Source organism: Cajanus cajan, chromosome 8 (assembly GCF_000230855.2).
Source record: "Cajanus cajan strain Asha chromosome 8, NIPB_CcT2T_4, whole genome shotgun sequence".
Classification (NCBI taxonomy): domain Eukaryota; kingdom Viridiplantae; phylum Streptophyta; class Magnoliopsida; order Fabales; family Fabaceae; genus Cajanus; species Cajanus cajan.
The window spans coordinates 27122140-27135316 of record NC_138524.1 but is presented as its reverse complement, the minus strand read 5'-3'; the positions used below and the strand labels follow the sequence as shown (position 1 = coordinate 27135316).

Here is a 13177-nt window from a genome sequence, read left to right as displayed (position 1 = left end):
AAAAAAAAATATAAATTACTTAATTATATGAGACCGAAACTTAGACTTTTTTTTTTATTATAATTTTTTTTACCGAAATTTGTTTAGACACGGCCATAAGGAGTAAATTGAATATTAGATTGCACCGTTTGCTTTTAGGACAATAGCTTAGTGTACGATAAATTTTTAATTTCTTTTTCCAAACAATATTTTCTAACATTTCAGCATGTTTGTTTTATAGTTCAGAAGTCTAAAACGTACGTTCAAACCCAAATTACAAAATTAATAAATTCAATTGAATGGCGTTGAAAAGTGTGCTATGATAAAACAAACACACACTTCATGGCTTCAAGCTTTCACACTGTTGATAACTAAGACTTATGGAATAATGCAGAAAAAAAATGTGTATTTGCAAAGATGACTGAACAATCCAAAATCCATTCTCAAAAATGGTTCTCACTATTTTTTTCTCCACTAATTCCATGCAAACCAAACGTGTCCCCGCCAGATTCTCTTTGTTTTTCAGAGCCCACTTCTCAAATTCACCCAACAAACCAATGCTGATAAGAAGACAACAGTTTCATTCAAAAGCATCACCTGAACTCCAAAACAATAGAGGGTTTTGCTTCCAGGACTGTGTTTCCCTCTTGCAACACCTGAGGGACCACAAAGACGTAAACTGTGGCAGAACCCTTCACTCTCTTTTTCTTAAAAGTGCCCTCGACCAGGATGTCTTTGTGCAAAATAATATGGTTAGATTTTATGGAGATATTGGAGAAGTTAAGAATGCACAAAAGTTGTTTGATGAAATTCCTCAACCGAGTTTGGTTTCTTGGACCAGCTTGGTTTCTTGTTATGTCCATGTGGGGCAGCATGAAATGGGTCTGAGCTTGTTTCGTGGCTTGTGTCGGTCCGGGATGCGTCCCAACGAGTTTGGTTTCTCTGTGGCACTCAAGGCTTGCAGGGTGATGTGTGATCCTGTGATGGGGAAGCTCATTCATGGGTTGATACTCAAAAGTGGTTTTGATTCGCATAGTTTTTGTAGTGCTTCGATTCTTCACATGTATGCTGATTGTGGGGATATTGAGAATTCGACGAAAGTTTTTGATGGGGTTTGTTTTGGTGAAAGGTGTGAGGCATTGTGGAACATTTTGCTGAATGCATACGTGGAGATGGGTGATGTGAAGGGTTCTTTGAAGTTGTTTCACGAGATGGGTCACTCTGCTGTGGCACGGAATCACTTTACATACACAATCATTGTTAAACTCTGTGCTGATGTGTTGGATGTTGAACTTGGAAGGTCTGTTCATGGCCAGACTGTGAAGATTGGCATTGAAAATGATGTTGTGGTGGGTGGAGCTCTTATTGACTGCTATATTAAACTGAAATTATTAGATGATGCTCGTGTAGTGTTTCAATTTCTTGAGGAGAAGGATAATGTGGCAATATGTTCTTTACTTGCTGGGTTTAATCAGATTGGAAAATCTAAGGAAGGACTTGCATTATATGTTGATTTTCTTTGTGAAGGTAACAAACCAGATCCATTTACTTCTGCGAGCGTTGCCAGCTTGTGCTCAAATCTGGAGGCAGAGCTTGCTGGTACTCAAATTCACTGTAGTGTCATAAAACTTGGCTTTAAGATGGATTCATATCTTGGCAGTGCCTTTATAAACATGTATGGAAACTTTGGGATGATATCTGATGCTTATAAATGTTTTCTTGAAGTATGCAACAAGAATGAAATATGCGTAAGTGCCATGATGAATACTTTAATTTTCAATTCAAATGATTTGAAAGCTTTGGAGCTGTTTTGTGGGATGAAGGAAGTTGGTATTGCACAAAGCAGTTCTTCAATCAGTTATGTTCTGCGGGCTTGTGGGAACCTTTTTATGCTTAAAGAAGCAAGATCTTTTCATTCTTACATGATTAAAAATCCTTTTGAAGAGGATTGTAGGTTGGGCTTAGAAAATGCTCTTCTTGAGATGTATGTTAGATGTAGAGCTATTGATGATGCGAAATTGATTTTCAAAAGAATGCCGATAAGAAATGAGTTTTCCTGGACTACTATCATATCCGGATGCGGTGAATTGGGCCACTTTGTAGAAGCTCTGGGGATCTTCCGCGATATGCTTCAATATTCAAAACCTAGTCAATTCACATTGATTAGTGTTATTCAGGCTTGTGCAGAAATAAAGGCACTTGATGTAGGAAAGCAAGCCCAATCTTATATCATCAAAGTAGGATTTGAATATTATCCGTTTGTTGGTAGTGCCCTAATTAACATGTATGCAGTGTTTAAACATGAAACTTTGAATGCGTTACAGGTATTCTTGTCCATGAAAGAGAAAGATCTTATCTCTTGGAGTGCCATGTTAACGGCATGGGTCCAAAATGGTTATCATGAAGAAGCACTTAAGCATTTTGCAGAATTCCAAACTGTTCCCATTTTTCAGGTTGATGAGTCTATCTTATCCAGCTGTATATCAGCTGCTTCTGGGTTAGCGGCATTGGACATAGGCAAATGTTTCCATTCGTGGGTTATCAAAGTTGGCTTTGTGGTTGATCTTCATGTGGCTTCTTCCATTACAGACATGTATAGCAAATGTGGAAACATTAAAGATGCCTGCAAGTTTTTCAATACTATCAGTGACCATAATTTAGTAACCTTGACAGCTATGATATATGGATATGCTTATCATGGGCTTGGAAGAGAAGCTATTGACCTGTTTAACAAAGCAACAGAAGATGGGTTGGAACCTGATGGTGTCACCTTCACTGGGGTTTTAGCTGCATGTAGCCATGCTGGACTGGTGGAGGAAGGTTGCAAATATTTTGAGTACATGAAAAGTAAATACAACAGTGAAGTAACCATGAATCATTATGCCTGCATGGTTGATCTTCTCGGTCGAGCAGCAAAATTGGAAGAAGCCGAGGCTTTGATAAAGGAAGCTCCATTTCAGTCAAAATCTATTCTATGGAAGACTTTCCTTGGTGCTTGCTCTAAGCATGAGAATGCTGAAATAGGAGACAGAATATCTAACATCCTTGCTGATATAGAACTGAATGAACCCTCAACCTATGTTCTACTGTCCAACATTTATGCATCAGCATCAATGTGGAAAAATTGCATAGAGTTGAGAGACAAAATGGTAGAAGGGAGTGTTACAAAGCAACCTGGTAGTAGTTGGATTCAGTTGGCAGGTTAAAATTATCGAGCTCTCTAAATTTCCTGCATCTCAATAAATATCAAAAGCATATGTATCTGTTGATTGCAACACTACTTGGCATAAAGCCTTAAATATTCTGTACAGTGGTCTGTGACAATTGATTGTTGGAACAATTGGTTTTATGGGACAACCATGTATATATGAGAGACTGGCTTTTGGATAGTGGGATTCAAGCAATCAGTTTCCAAATTTTCAAGAATATTACTAAGAAATTCAGTTGCAAACTCTGCAATTCTGCTATTATTTACACTATTGAATGGAATTTGGAAGAAGCTATATCCACAGTATATAGAAGGGGGATTGTGGCCTTATCATTATCCCAACTCCCAAATAAGCATGGATCAAGAGGTCACATGAACTATATTCTGAGAGGTAAATGGTTTAAATTTCTTCATTTCTTGTTGAAATCAAATAAAGCTCAGGCTGTAAGGAGAATTACCCTGTTCTCTTCCAAGTTGTTGAGATCTATAGTTCCATTGTTCAATTTTCTGCTTTCAAATATTCCTGCATAAGTTCTCATACTTGTTCAGACTCAAAAATTAATCTTGTAACCGAATTTGATTACACCTTGAACAAATTGAATTCAATAACTTGTCTGTGCATCAATATCTTAATTAAAAATTCGATTTAAGATTTTGACTTAACTACATGTCATTCAATTGAAAGTTAAACTCGGTTGGTTTAATATAAAATAATCATTTACTGGTTTCTTTCATTCTAAAATTCCAAATATACTTTTGTTATGTGTAGATTTTCGATAAACTCAAAGAGTAAAGATGGAAGGAGGAAGGCTAAGATAAGGGACCATCAATTAAGATTTCTTCGAGCATCCAAAGAAAGGAGTTAGAGAAGTTAGATAAAAAAAAGGGAAGTTAGAGAAGTTATCAATAGTAAATACTCAATAGAGGTTTTTTCAAGGGTGTACGCATGTAAAAATTTAGAATTGGATAACCATTGTAATTTTCTGCTTATATATTTGAATTGGAGCTTGAGTTAGTGGTCAGAAACATTATACATAGAAGTATCTTTAATATAGAGATGTTAAAAATATTTGTACCCACAAATATTTATGAACAAAATCTATTACAGATAGAAAATAAATATTATAAATGAATACTTATGAATAATGGGTACATGAGTTCTACATACGTACACCAATATTGAGTTTCAAGAGGTTAGGCTTATATCAGTGCGAGTTGCATTGTTTTTAGAAAGAGAAGAGAAGTTATTTTTCATCTTAATTTGTTACAGGTTGGTGAAACTCTAATAAAAATGGTTTTGGCTCTTGGAACCCAGAAAACAAAGATAATTGATGCAAAAGAGGTTTGATGTCTTGCATCCCTACTCCTTGATTGTAGTCATTGTTGTTACTTTTTGTTAATTAGACTCTGAACTTTTATTGTATTGACATTTGTTCAGCAGCCATAAATGTATGTATTCCCTGTACAATATTTATTCTGCTATTGTCATCATATTTTAAATCGCAAGCTTTATTTAGGATATAGTTACTTGAAGGAGTTAAAAATAGTCTATGTGTTTCCTGAATGAATTTTTGTGCAAGCCTCTTGAGATGTCATGGTTACTTGATTCTAAGATAGCTTTGCCCTAGAAGGGTGAGATGTTATGTTATTGATCAGATTTCACCAATATTAATACTAGCATATGGTAGTCTCACATCATATCTCAATCTTATTATGATGGAGGACCATAATATCTTTCAGAAATGTTTATATTAACTCATAAGAAACGTAAAGATGGAAGGCCATTGGATGAGGTGTCTGCAAATAGTGGTTAGATTTTTTAAGCAATTTTTATACTTGTTATATATTATGTATGACATTTGAATTATTTTGAATATTTTTATATTGATTGTGAGTATGCAATAACTTCAAACTTTCTTACATAGGATGTGATGTAAGAAAAATTGAACAATGGTGAAACATCTAATGAAAAACCTATTGGTAGTGTTGCTTGGGAACGAGATGTGTATTCCCAAGTATTAGGGCTGAAAGAAGTGGCTATGTTCGTGGCTTAGGACTTGGTCCAACACCTTCTTTGCTGTGGGGTTCTAAATCTTCCATAGGAAGTACTTTTGCTGATAATATATCTAATGAGGTAGTACAAAGATTAGAGCAAGAGGTGAGGATGTTAAAGGAGTTAAAAGAAAAACATGATGAAGAAATGAATTTGATGAAACAAAATCAAGATAAGTTACTTTCAAAACTATCTTTCATTAGAAAATTTATGTATAAACATTTTCCAACGAAGCTATCCATGCTTCAAAAGTTCAATGAAAGCTCATTTGGACAGGTATGATTCAAATGCTTTTAAACATTTTTTTTCAAATTCTGATTGTAAAAGACAATTTTTATTTTCTTATGTCTTAATTAGGTCTTCGATACTAATATTGGCCAGGAAAAAGCACCAAAAATGCCACACATGTCCTTTGGTACTCATGGTAATTTGTAATGCCTTTTGTACTTGCACCTATAAATACTCTTTGTAAAGTGTACATGTTAACACTTTTTTTTTCTTTTTGGATTTGTAGAATCACAATTACCTACAAAATTTACTGCAACTGCGAAAATAGGTTTGGCCCATGTCTTCTTATTTTACACATGCTATTTTTTTTTCTAAAAGAGATTTAAGTTACTTTTGTAAAAGCATGAGTAACATGAACAATAAACTCATGGATATAGGCTCTTAATTACACTTACGACAATAAGACAACAACTTGTATAATTAAATGACTTTTAATAGTGTGTTTACAAATCTAAATTATCTACTTGTTGATTTCTTGTAATGGCTTAACACTCAACCTTTTTGTTTGGATTTGCAGAATCACAATCAACTAAAATTCCAATTGTTATAGTGAAAACAGGTTTTAAAAATATTTCGTTGCTTTTCTTTAGACTATTTAATTATTTTGTATAGTAATTTGATTTATTATAATATGTAGAGGTTAACAAAAAAAGTATTGTTCAAGTTGGTGGCCTCACTTCCTTGCTCAAGCTTCTTAGAAAAGATAATGATGAAATTATTTGCATACTAGCAGTAGAGGCAATTGCCAATCAGTCCATGAATGGTGGTTATGTATTAGACATTGTGTTAAGTAAATTAGTCCAATTTATCTATTTGTGTACCAATAATTTTTTCATGAATTCTGTTTGCTATATATATATATATATATATATATATATATATATATATATATATATATTCATGAATTCCACACTTTATTCTCCTTGTATAATACATAATTGAATCATTAATTTTGATCTCAAGAAATTAGGAGGGTAGACTATGTTGCTTATAGGAACTGAGAACCAGTAGTCCAGGAGGTAGACTATGTTGCCTTTTCTATTGGTCCTTTCTTATAGTAATTATTGGAATACATATATGCAGTGACGTCCATTTTTTTATTTTGTGCTCTGTAGAATTCAATTGTAATTGATGAAGACCTTTTAGACATTTTAGCAAATAGCACCAGATCACCAGAGACCTTGCTTTCTTTGGAGATATGACTATCTTAGAAATGAAATTATGTAATTTCTTTGAATCATAACATCATTGACTATTCATTTTTTTCTTTTCAATGATTTCCTTGGTATCTCAAGGACATGATAAACTCATAAGTTTTGCATTACTCTAATAAATGACCATCTGGTGTTATTGCAAATATGCAATTCTCATATAAAAAATTTATTATTCTCATTATCTTTATGAGAAATGGTAGATGAGAATATTAGTAAAGAAAGTAATTTTTTTTTAAAAAAAAAATCAATGGATGAAAAATTGAATTTGATTCCCTCATCAATTTCAATGCATGGACTAAAAATAACTTTATTTAATTGAATTTAACTAATTAAGTATCAATACGCTATCAAAATAAATTATTTCATCGAATGAAATTCAATTGTATTTCTATACAATTTTTTTACATATATGAGAATCCATTATTCAATGAAATTACTTTTATTGACCACTAAAATTGTTGCTAGAATTGTTATTAAAAAATTTTATTTTTCCCAGTCATTTAAAAAGTCTTTACCAGCACTTACTTTAAATGCCACTAATAGTTTTACTGACTCGAAATATGCTGGCCATAATCTAATTGTCAGTATAGATATTAATGACCATTTATATGGTTGTTAAATAACATAAAAATTGCTATAAAAAAAAATTATTTTTGGTGTTGTAATCTTTTAGAGGAATGTAAAAGTTCTTGAAACAACTCTTGAAAAATCTATTCTAGTTGAACCTCCAAACGAAATTGATAAACTTAAGAATAAAGTGGATTCCCTTAAGATCAATTTATTCATGTTCGTCCAAGGTGTTAAAAACTTGGATAAGATCTTGAGATACAAAAGATTTATTCATTACAAGTTTGATTATGGATTCAATGGCAAAAAGATTGTTCATGAGGAGTCAGTCATCACCATTTGTTATTTCTAGGTAAAAAACAAGACAAGTAATGCCCAAGTGCAGACGTCATTTTCCTAAAAATAGACCATCAAGAATCTTTAAAATTAATGATAAAGGACCAAGTTTAATTATTTGGTTACCAAAGAGAAAATCATTCTTGTTGCATATCTCCTTAAAAGAGAGTCAAGTGGGGGTACCTAGATACTGTATGCTCACGTCATATAATAGGATAAAGGTGTATGTTACAAAGACTCATTCTCAAAGTGGTGTCTTTATTATGTGTTTTCTATGTAAAATGCTCTTTAATTTATAAGGTTAAAATATATATGCACACACATAAGCAGGCTTCCTTTATGCAAGACTAGTATATAATAGATTTGTTTTTCGTTTTCTTATGTGCAATTTGCATATTCCCTTCTTAAGGCAGTTGCAGATGTTCAAGTGTTTTTGGAAATCGATTTGCATGTCGCCTTTGCCATGTTTAATTGTTCAAAAAAAGCCATAATTAAATCTCACTAAATCTATTTCTTTTATCACCCTTGTGTTTATACTTAATTATGTACATGTACTTGAAATTCAAAGAGCCATAATTTAAAGGTTATGGATATTCACCTAGCTAATTGGTTATACTATTTATGGGGGCATGTTGGTTCTATATTATATAAATTAAGCATGTTAATTATAATCAGTTTTTAGCTTTATCTTCATTTATTTTTTTCAATTGATTTGGATCAGTTAAGTATTTTTGTTTACATATCATGCCTGATTAACGCGTTCTTTAGTCATGCTAATAGTACTAAGTAGCCTTCGATTTCCATAGGATGTGCCTCATCAATTTGATATTCTCTACTTTTGATTTGGTTCAACTAGCTTAATTTGTATGATCACATCTAGTTACACAATGATAAAATTTCATATATCATTGTAATCACCCGTTAAATAAATGATAAATGAAAGTATGCAAATATATTTAGCTTTATTTTGTTCAGGTTTTGTCTTGTTAATGAGTTGTTTCATAACTGTTTCTAGGTGAAATACTATGGAATTCTAGTTAGCTTGAAAATCATTGCTCAAATTAGCACTACTGATGCCAATTCTCTTTTGGTACAAACATATGACAAATTTAATCAAGGTATATTAACACTAATACATGACAAATCAGAGACGTTGAAATACATAACAAACATCAAGTTGATCTTATTGTAATATTCCATTCTACTTCGTATATGGCAAAACCCTTTGTACTCTCTCTGTTACTTTTTGCATATTAGTTGATTGAGAATATATGTACCCATATGAGGCATTCTTTAATCAAGAATGATACATGGACACTTCAATAGTATCAATATTCATTTAACACTAATTTAATAGTATAAATGAGAACCGGAATTTTCCAAAAGTGTATCTAAATAATTTTTTAATGAAATCTGAATTTTAGAAATTAACTAAATATAGATATATACTTGTTTTGGTGTTTTATAACTACTTAATATCAGGTTTCAACAGCTTGGAAAAACACATTTTTTTTAAATTAAAAAAAAAGGATAACAAAATAGCATTAGCAGCACCAACAAATAAGCTGACAATAACAAAATATAAAAAAAAATAAATAAAATGAAACAATGGTGTCTAAAAATTAAACAAAAATTAATAAACTATTTTTTTTTAAAATAATGGAGCAGAATTTATTCGACTCTAAAAGTATCTAAAAATGTCTGACAAGCCATATTTATGTAAATAAAATTACAAAAAAAAATTGTTTTGAAGTTGATTAAGCCGACAATAAAAATATTAAAATAAATAAAATTATATATATATGATTAGTGTTGCATTAGTTGACATAATAATAATAAACTAATTTCCACAACTTATTTAAAAAATTAGGAGTGACGACTTAGAGTTGACCTTCTGTCGACTTGGTGAACTCTATAGTGTCGATCATAAAATCGACGCAAAAGAACTAGTGTCAATATAATTAATGTCAGTTTTTAAAATGAAGAATGACTAACAATGTTTATAAGTTAATGTCAGCTTTTCTTCTTTAGATTCCGTTTTTGGGTGACTCTAAGTTATACTTTTTTTTTGTAGTATGTCTAAATTATGATTCAGAAGCTACCTAAAATATTTAGATGCATGTTTTTCTCTCTCTTTGTTTTTTATTTCAAATTTCTCTAAATTACTTTTCCCTATTTTTTCCCTCAATTTATCAAATTTCATTTTTTTTTTCTAATGAAAAATCCCGAAAGCCAAGGCTGAACTAAATGATCTAACTATCATGATTTTAACCATTCAAAATGCATGGTTGGCTTTAAAATGAGGTTTGTAATTGTAATAATGTGTGATTCCTCGTGGTCAATCACAATGCCACCACAACTTCAACATAAAACATGGTCATGTCAATAATTGCATTTGCTAATACAAATTATGTGCAGAGTTCTTATGCTATACAAAACAATATCACATCTAAGTAGGGGTGCGAAATATTTAATTTGTCCATTGTTAGATTAGTCATACATCCATAAAATCCTGTTTAAATTCTAAAAACTAAAGAAACTGATTTTTTTCTTGAGCTAATTGTTGAATTAAATTTTATAATCTATTTCAATACCAAAATTAAAGTTTCTACACATGTATAATTTCTTTTATAAAATTATCATCTGACCCAAATTCATATAATTAATTAAGCACACACTAATGAATCATTGCAACAATTGTTTATCTAGCTATAATATACTTTATTAACTAATTCAATATAATGGAAAATTGGCATTGTGCAGTATATTCTACTTAGAATGCTATTAATTTTCACTATCATACAAGAACCATATCTCATTCACTCTATGGAACAACTCAAATGGGGCATTGTATTGTGCCACTGTGAAACTTTTAGGAAGTTTAGTAGACCACTTAGTGCCAGCAATACTAGCCTTCAAGGCATTAACTTGATCTGCAACAACAGATTCTCTGACAAATCCACCAAATTGCTTAACTACTGCATATTTAGTTTTCCATCTTTGAACAGAGAGACCATCTGCTGTAGGTATGTTTCCTTGGTTCACTTTTGGCACATAAAAGCTCACAACATATGATGATTTTCCACCACTGCCATTTGAGACTTCAGTTGCCACAGGTGATGTCATCTTTATTTCCTTCTTCTGGCTGTTGTTACCATGAATATAACTAAATAGCCTGAGTAAAAACAACAAATATAACTTAATTAATTTCCTTCTTATATTGTCTATTTGGATTAGTTGGACTGTCTACATTCTCTTATATATCTTGGTTTTAGGGTCTCTTCGATTCTCTTCTCATATATTTATTCTACAAATTGCTTTTTAAAACAATTCTGTGCTTTTCAATAATTAATGTAAGAAACAATCTGAATAAAGTCTTGTAAAAAAAGTAAGATAAATTTCTCAAAAGAATCTTATACATAAGTAAAAAAGTAGTAATAGCACATAGTAAATTCAAAAGGCATATGAATAGAGTCCTACCCAGATTTGTTATAACTGTACTAAAAAGACATAAAATAATAAAAAAAAAAAAAGTAATTGAGAACATGATATTAATTAACTTAAGAAAAAAAAAAAAAAAAAAACCTCTTGACGCCAGTTTTTGTAGCTTCAACCACAGAAGTGTCTTCAATAGGGTCACTCGAAATCCACACGGTTGAATTATAGCGACGGATTTCATAGTCCTTTTTCACTTCTATGACATCATATGTGGGACATTCGTAGTTCGAGCATGCTTGGGGAACTTCTCCTTTAACACCCAATAATGAAACTAAGAGGAGGCTTAAGAGAACTGAGAATCGGAATGTGTAGGTACTAGCCATGGCTATCGTTGCTGAATGCTATAGAGCAAAGGAGTAAACTAATATATAATGTCAATTCTTGGGATTGCAAGATCAAGAATTTAATGCCCATGAATTAAAGTCAAAACATATTCACTATTTATTAATTATCAAAATCAGCATATTCTAAATTATAAATAAATTATATCTCTAATTTATACTACAATTTAATACAATAATAAATATTTCATCTTTCCTAAAATATCTATTAAGATTTTCACTAGCATATTAAGGAAGTGTATATGATTAATTTATATTTCATAAAACTATTTTAGCATAAAAAAAAACACTTTATATAAATGTAATAGCTTTTATGATTTTTTTAAAAGACTTTTATAATAAAAATTTTGTAATATTGATTCTAATGAATTTATATAATAAAAATTTATGAGGTTTTGAAAGATTTTATAATATTATAAAGGATAATATATGAATTTTTAAAATAATATAATTAATAAAAATATGTAAGATTTATATATATATATATATATATATATATATATAACATCATTCTCTTCATTAATGTATTATATTTAATTGTGAAAGTTGGAGAATTTATGAGTGGACAACATTTGAAAAAAAAATAATATTATATTGAAAATTAAGAACATTAATTATTTTAAACTATTTTTCAAATACTAAAACTAGATTGTATTGAGACGAGGGGTTATTACATCTTCTCCTTATATTATAGGACCAAAATATTTAAACTGGTTTTTGTTTGTTTTTATAAATCATAATATGTTATTGTTAAGTTAAAAGACGATTTTAGATCATAATGTTTTATAAGTTTTATAATGATAATAGATACTATATTTTTTAGTAAGAAAACATGCTCTAAAAGTCATTATTTTATATTGAATAAGATGAAGTAGCGTCTATAAGAAAAAGTAATCAGACAAAGCATACAAACTATTTCTAACGATCATTATTTATTGTGATTAACCAATTTAAATTCAAATGAATGTTTTATACCTTAACATATCAAAAGTTGTTGTCTTAGAACTCACATTCCATTAAAAGTGTATAAAAGCATGAATAGTAGCATAACAAAAGATAAAGATCCCAAATTTCATGAAAAAAAAAACATTGAAAAAGGACTACATTCTCACTTGACTAAAAAAATACTTGGATTTGAGTCTGGAGAGACTTGTCTGTAAAAGAATACTTGAGTTTGAATTTAAAGAGACTTGTCTGTAAAAGAATACTTGGGTTTGAGCTTGGAGAGACTTATCTATAAAAGAATACTTGGGTTTGAGTCTGGAGAGGCTTGTCTGTAAAAGAATACTTTAGTTTGAGCTTAAAGAGACTTGTATGTAAAAGAATACTTGGGTTTGATCTTGGAGAGACTTATATGTAAAAGAATACTTGGATTTGAGCCTAGAGAGTGATGGAATCATGCCTAGGAAAGCAAGAGGTGACACATTGAAGGAGCCAAGAGGAGTTGACTAGACATGAAGGTTTGGGCCAGTCAAGGCCCAATGGGCCCGATGGGCTTGGAAGGCCCAAGTTGAGCTTCACATGGGCCACATCTTGTTATAGCTATTTCCTTATGGTTTGTATATATAATGTTAGTATAGGTATCATATATTTTGGTCTTGTATTTTGGACCACATAAAGTAGCATTTTTTTGGCTTTAGGCTTAATTGGGCCTAGTTTTGGGCTTTATGGGCCTTTGGGCTTTTGGTACCCA

General features: G+C 31.0%; 2 protein-coding genes across 7 annotated transcripts; one reads left to right on the top strand and one right to left on the bottom strand.

Moving 5' to 3' along the window:
- Nucleotides 1-286: 286 nt before the first annotated feature.
- Nucleotides 287-6394, top strand: LOC109811741 (pentatricopeptide repeat-containing protein At5g27110). Of its 6 annotated transcripts, none has more exons than XM_083062309.1 (5): nucleotides 287-3578; nucleotides 4458-4529; nucleotides 5622-5664; nucleotides 5755-5796; nucleotides 6046-6394. In XM_083062309.1, exon 1 carries the CDS (start codon nucleotides 429-431, stop codon nucleotides 3183-3185), a length of 2757 nt encoding a protein of 918 aa, XP_082918435.1. In that variant the 5' UTR covers nucleotides 287-428; the 3' UTR covers nucleotides 3186-3578; nucleotides 4458-4529; nucleotides 5622-5664; nucleotides 5755-5796; nucleotides 6046-6394. The 6 variants fall into 6 exon arrangements, with proteins under 6 accessions (XP_082918435.1, XP_082918432.1, XP_082918434.1 ...); XM_083062306.1 differs by having other exon boundaries at nucleotides 4928-5664; XM_083062308.1 differs by having other exon boundaries at nucleotides 5755-6394.
- A 3914-nt stretch (nucleotides 6395-10308) lies between these two features.
- LOC109811747 (uncharacterized) lies at nucleotides 10309-11490 on the bottom strand. Its single transcript, XM_020375566.3, has 2 exons — nucleotides 11231-11490; nucleotides 10309-10820 (listed from the first exon to the last, which is right to left on the bottom strand). The coding sequence occupies exons 1-2, from the start codon at nucleotides 11464-11466 to the stop codon at nucleotides 10430-10432; spliced, it is 627 nt and encodes a 208-aa protein (XP_020231155.2). The 5' UTR covers nucleotides 11467-11490; the 3' UTR covers nucleotides 10309-10429.
- Nucleotides 11491-13177: the final 1687 nt, after the last annotated feature.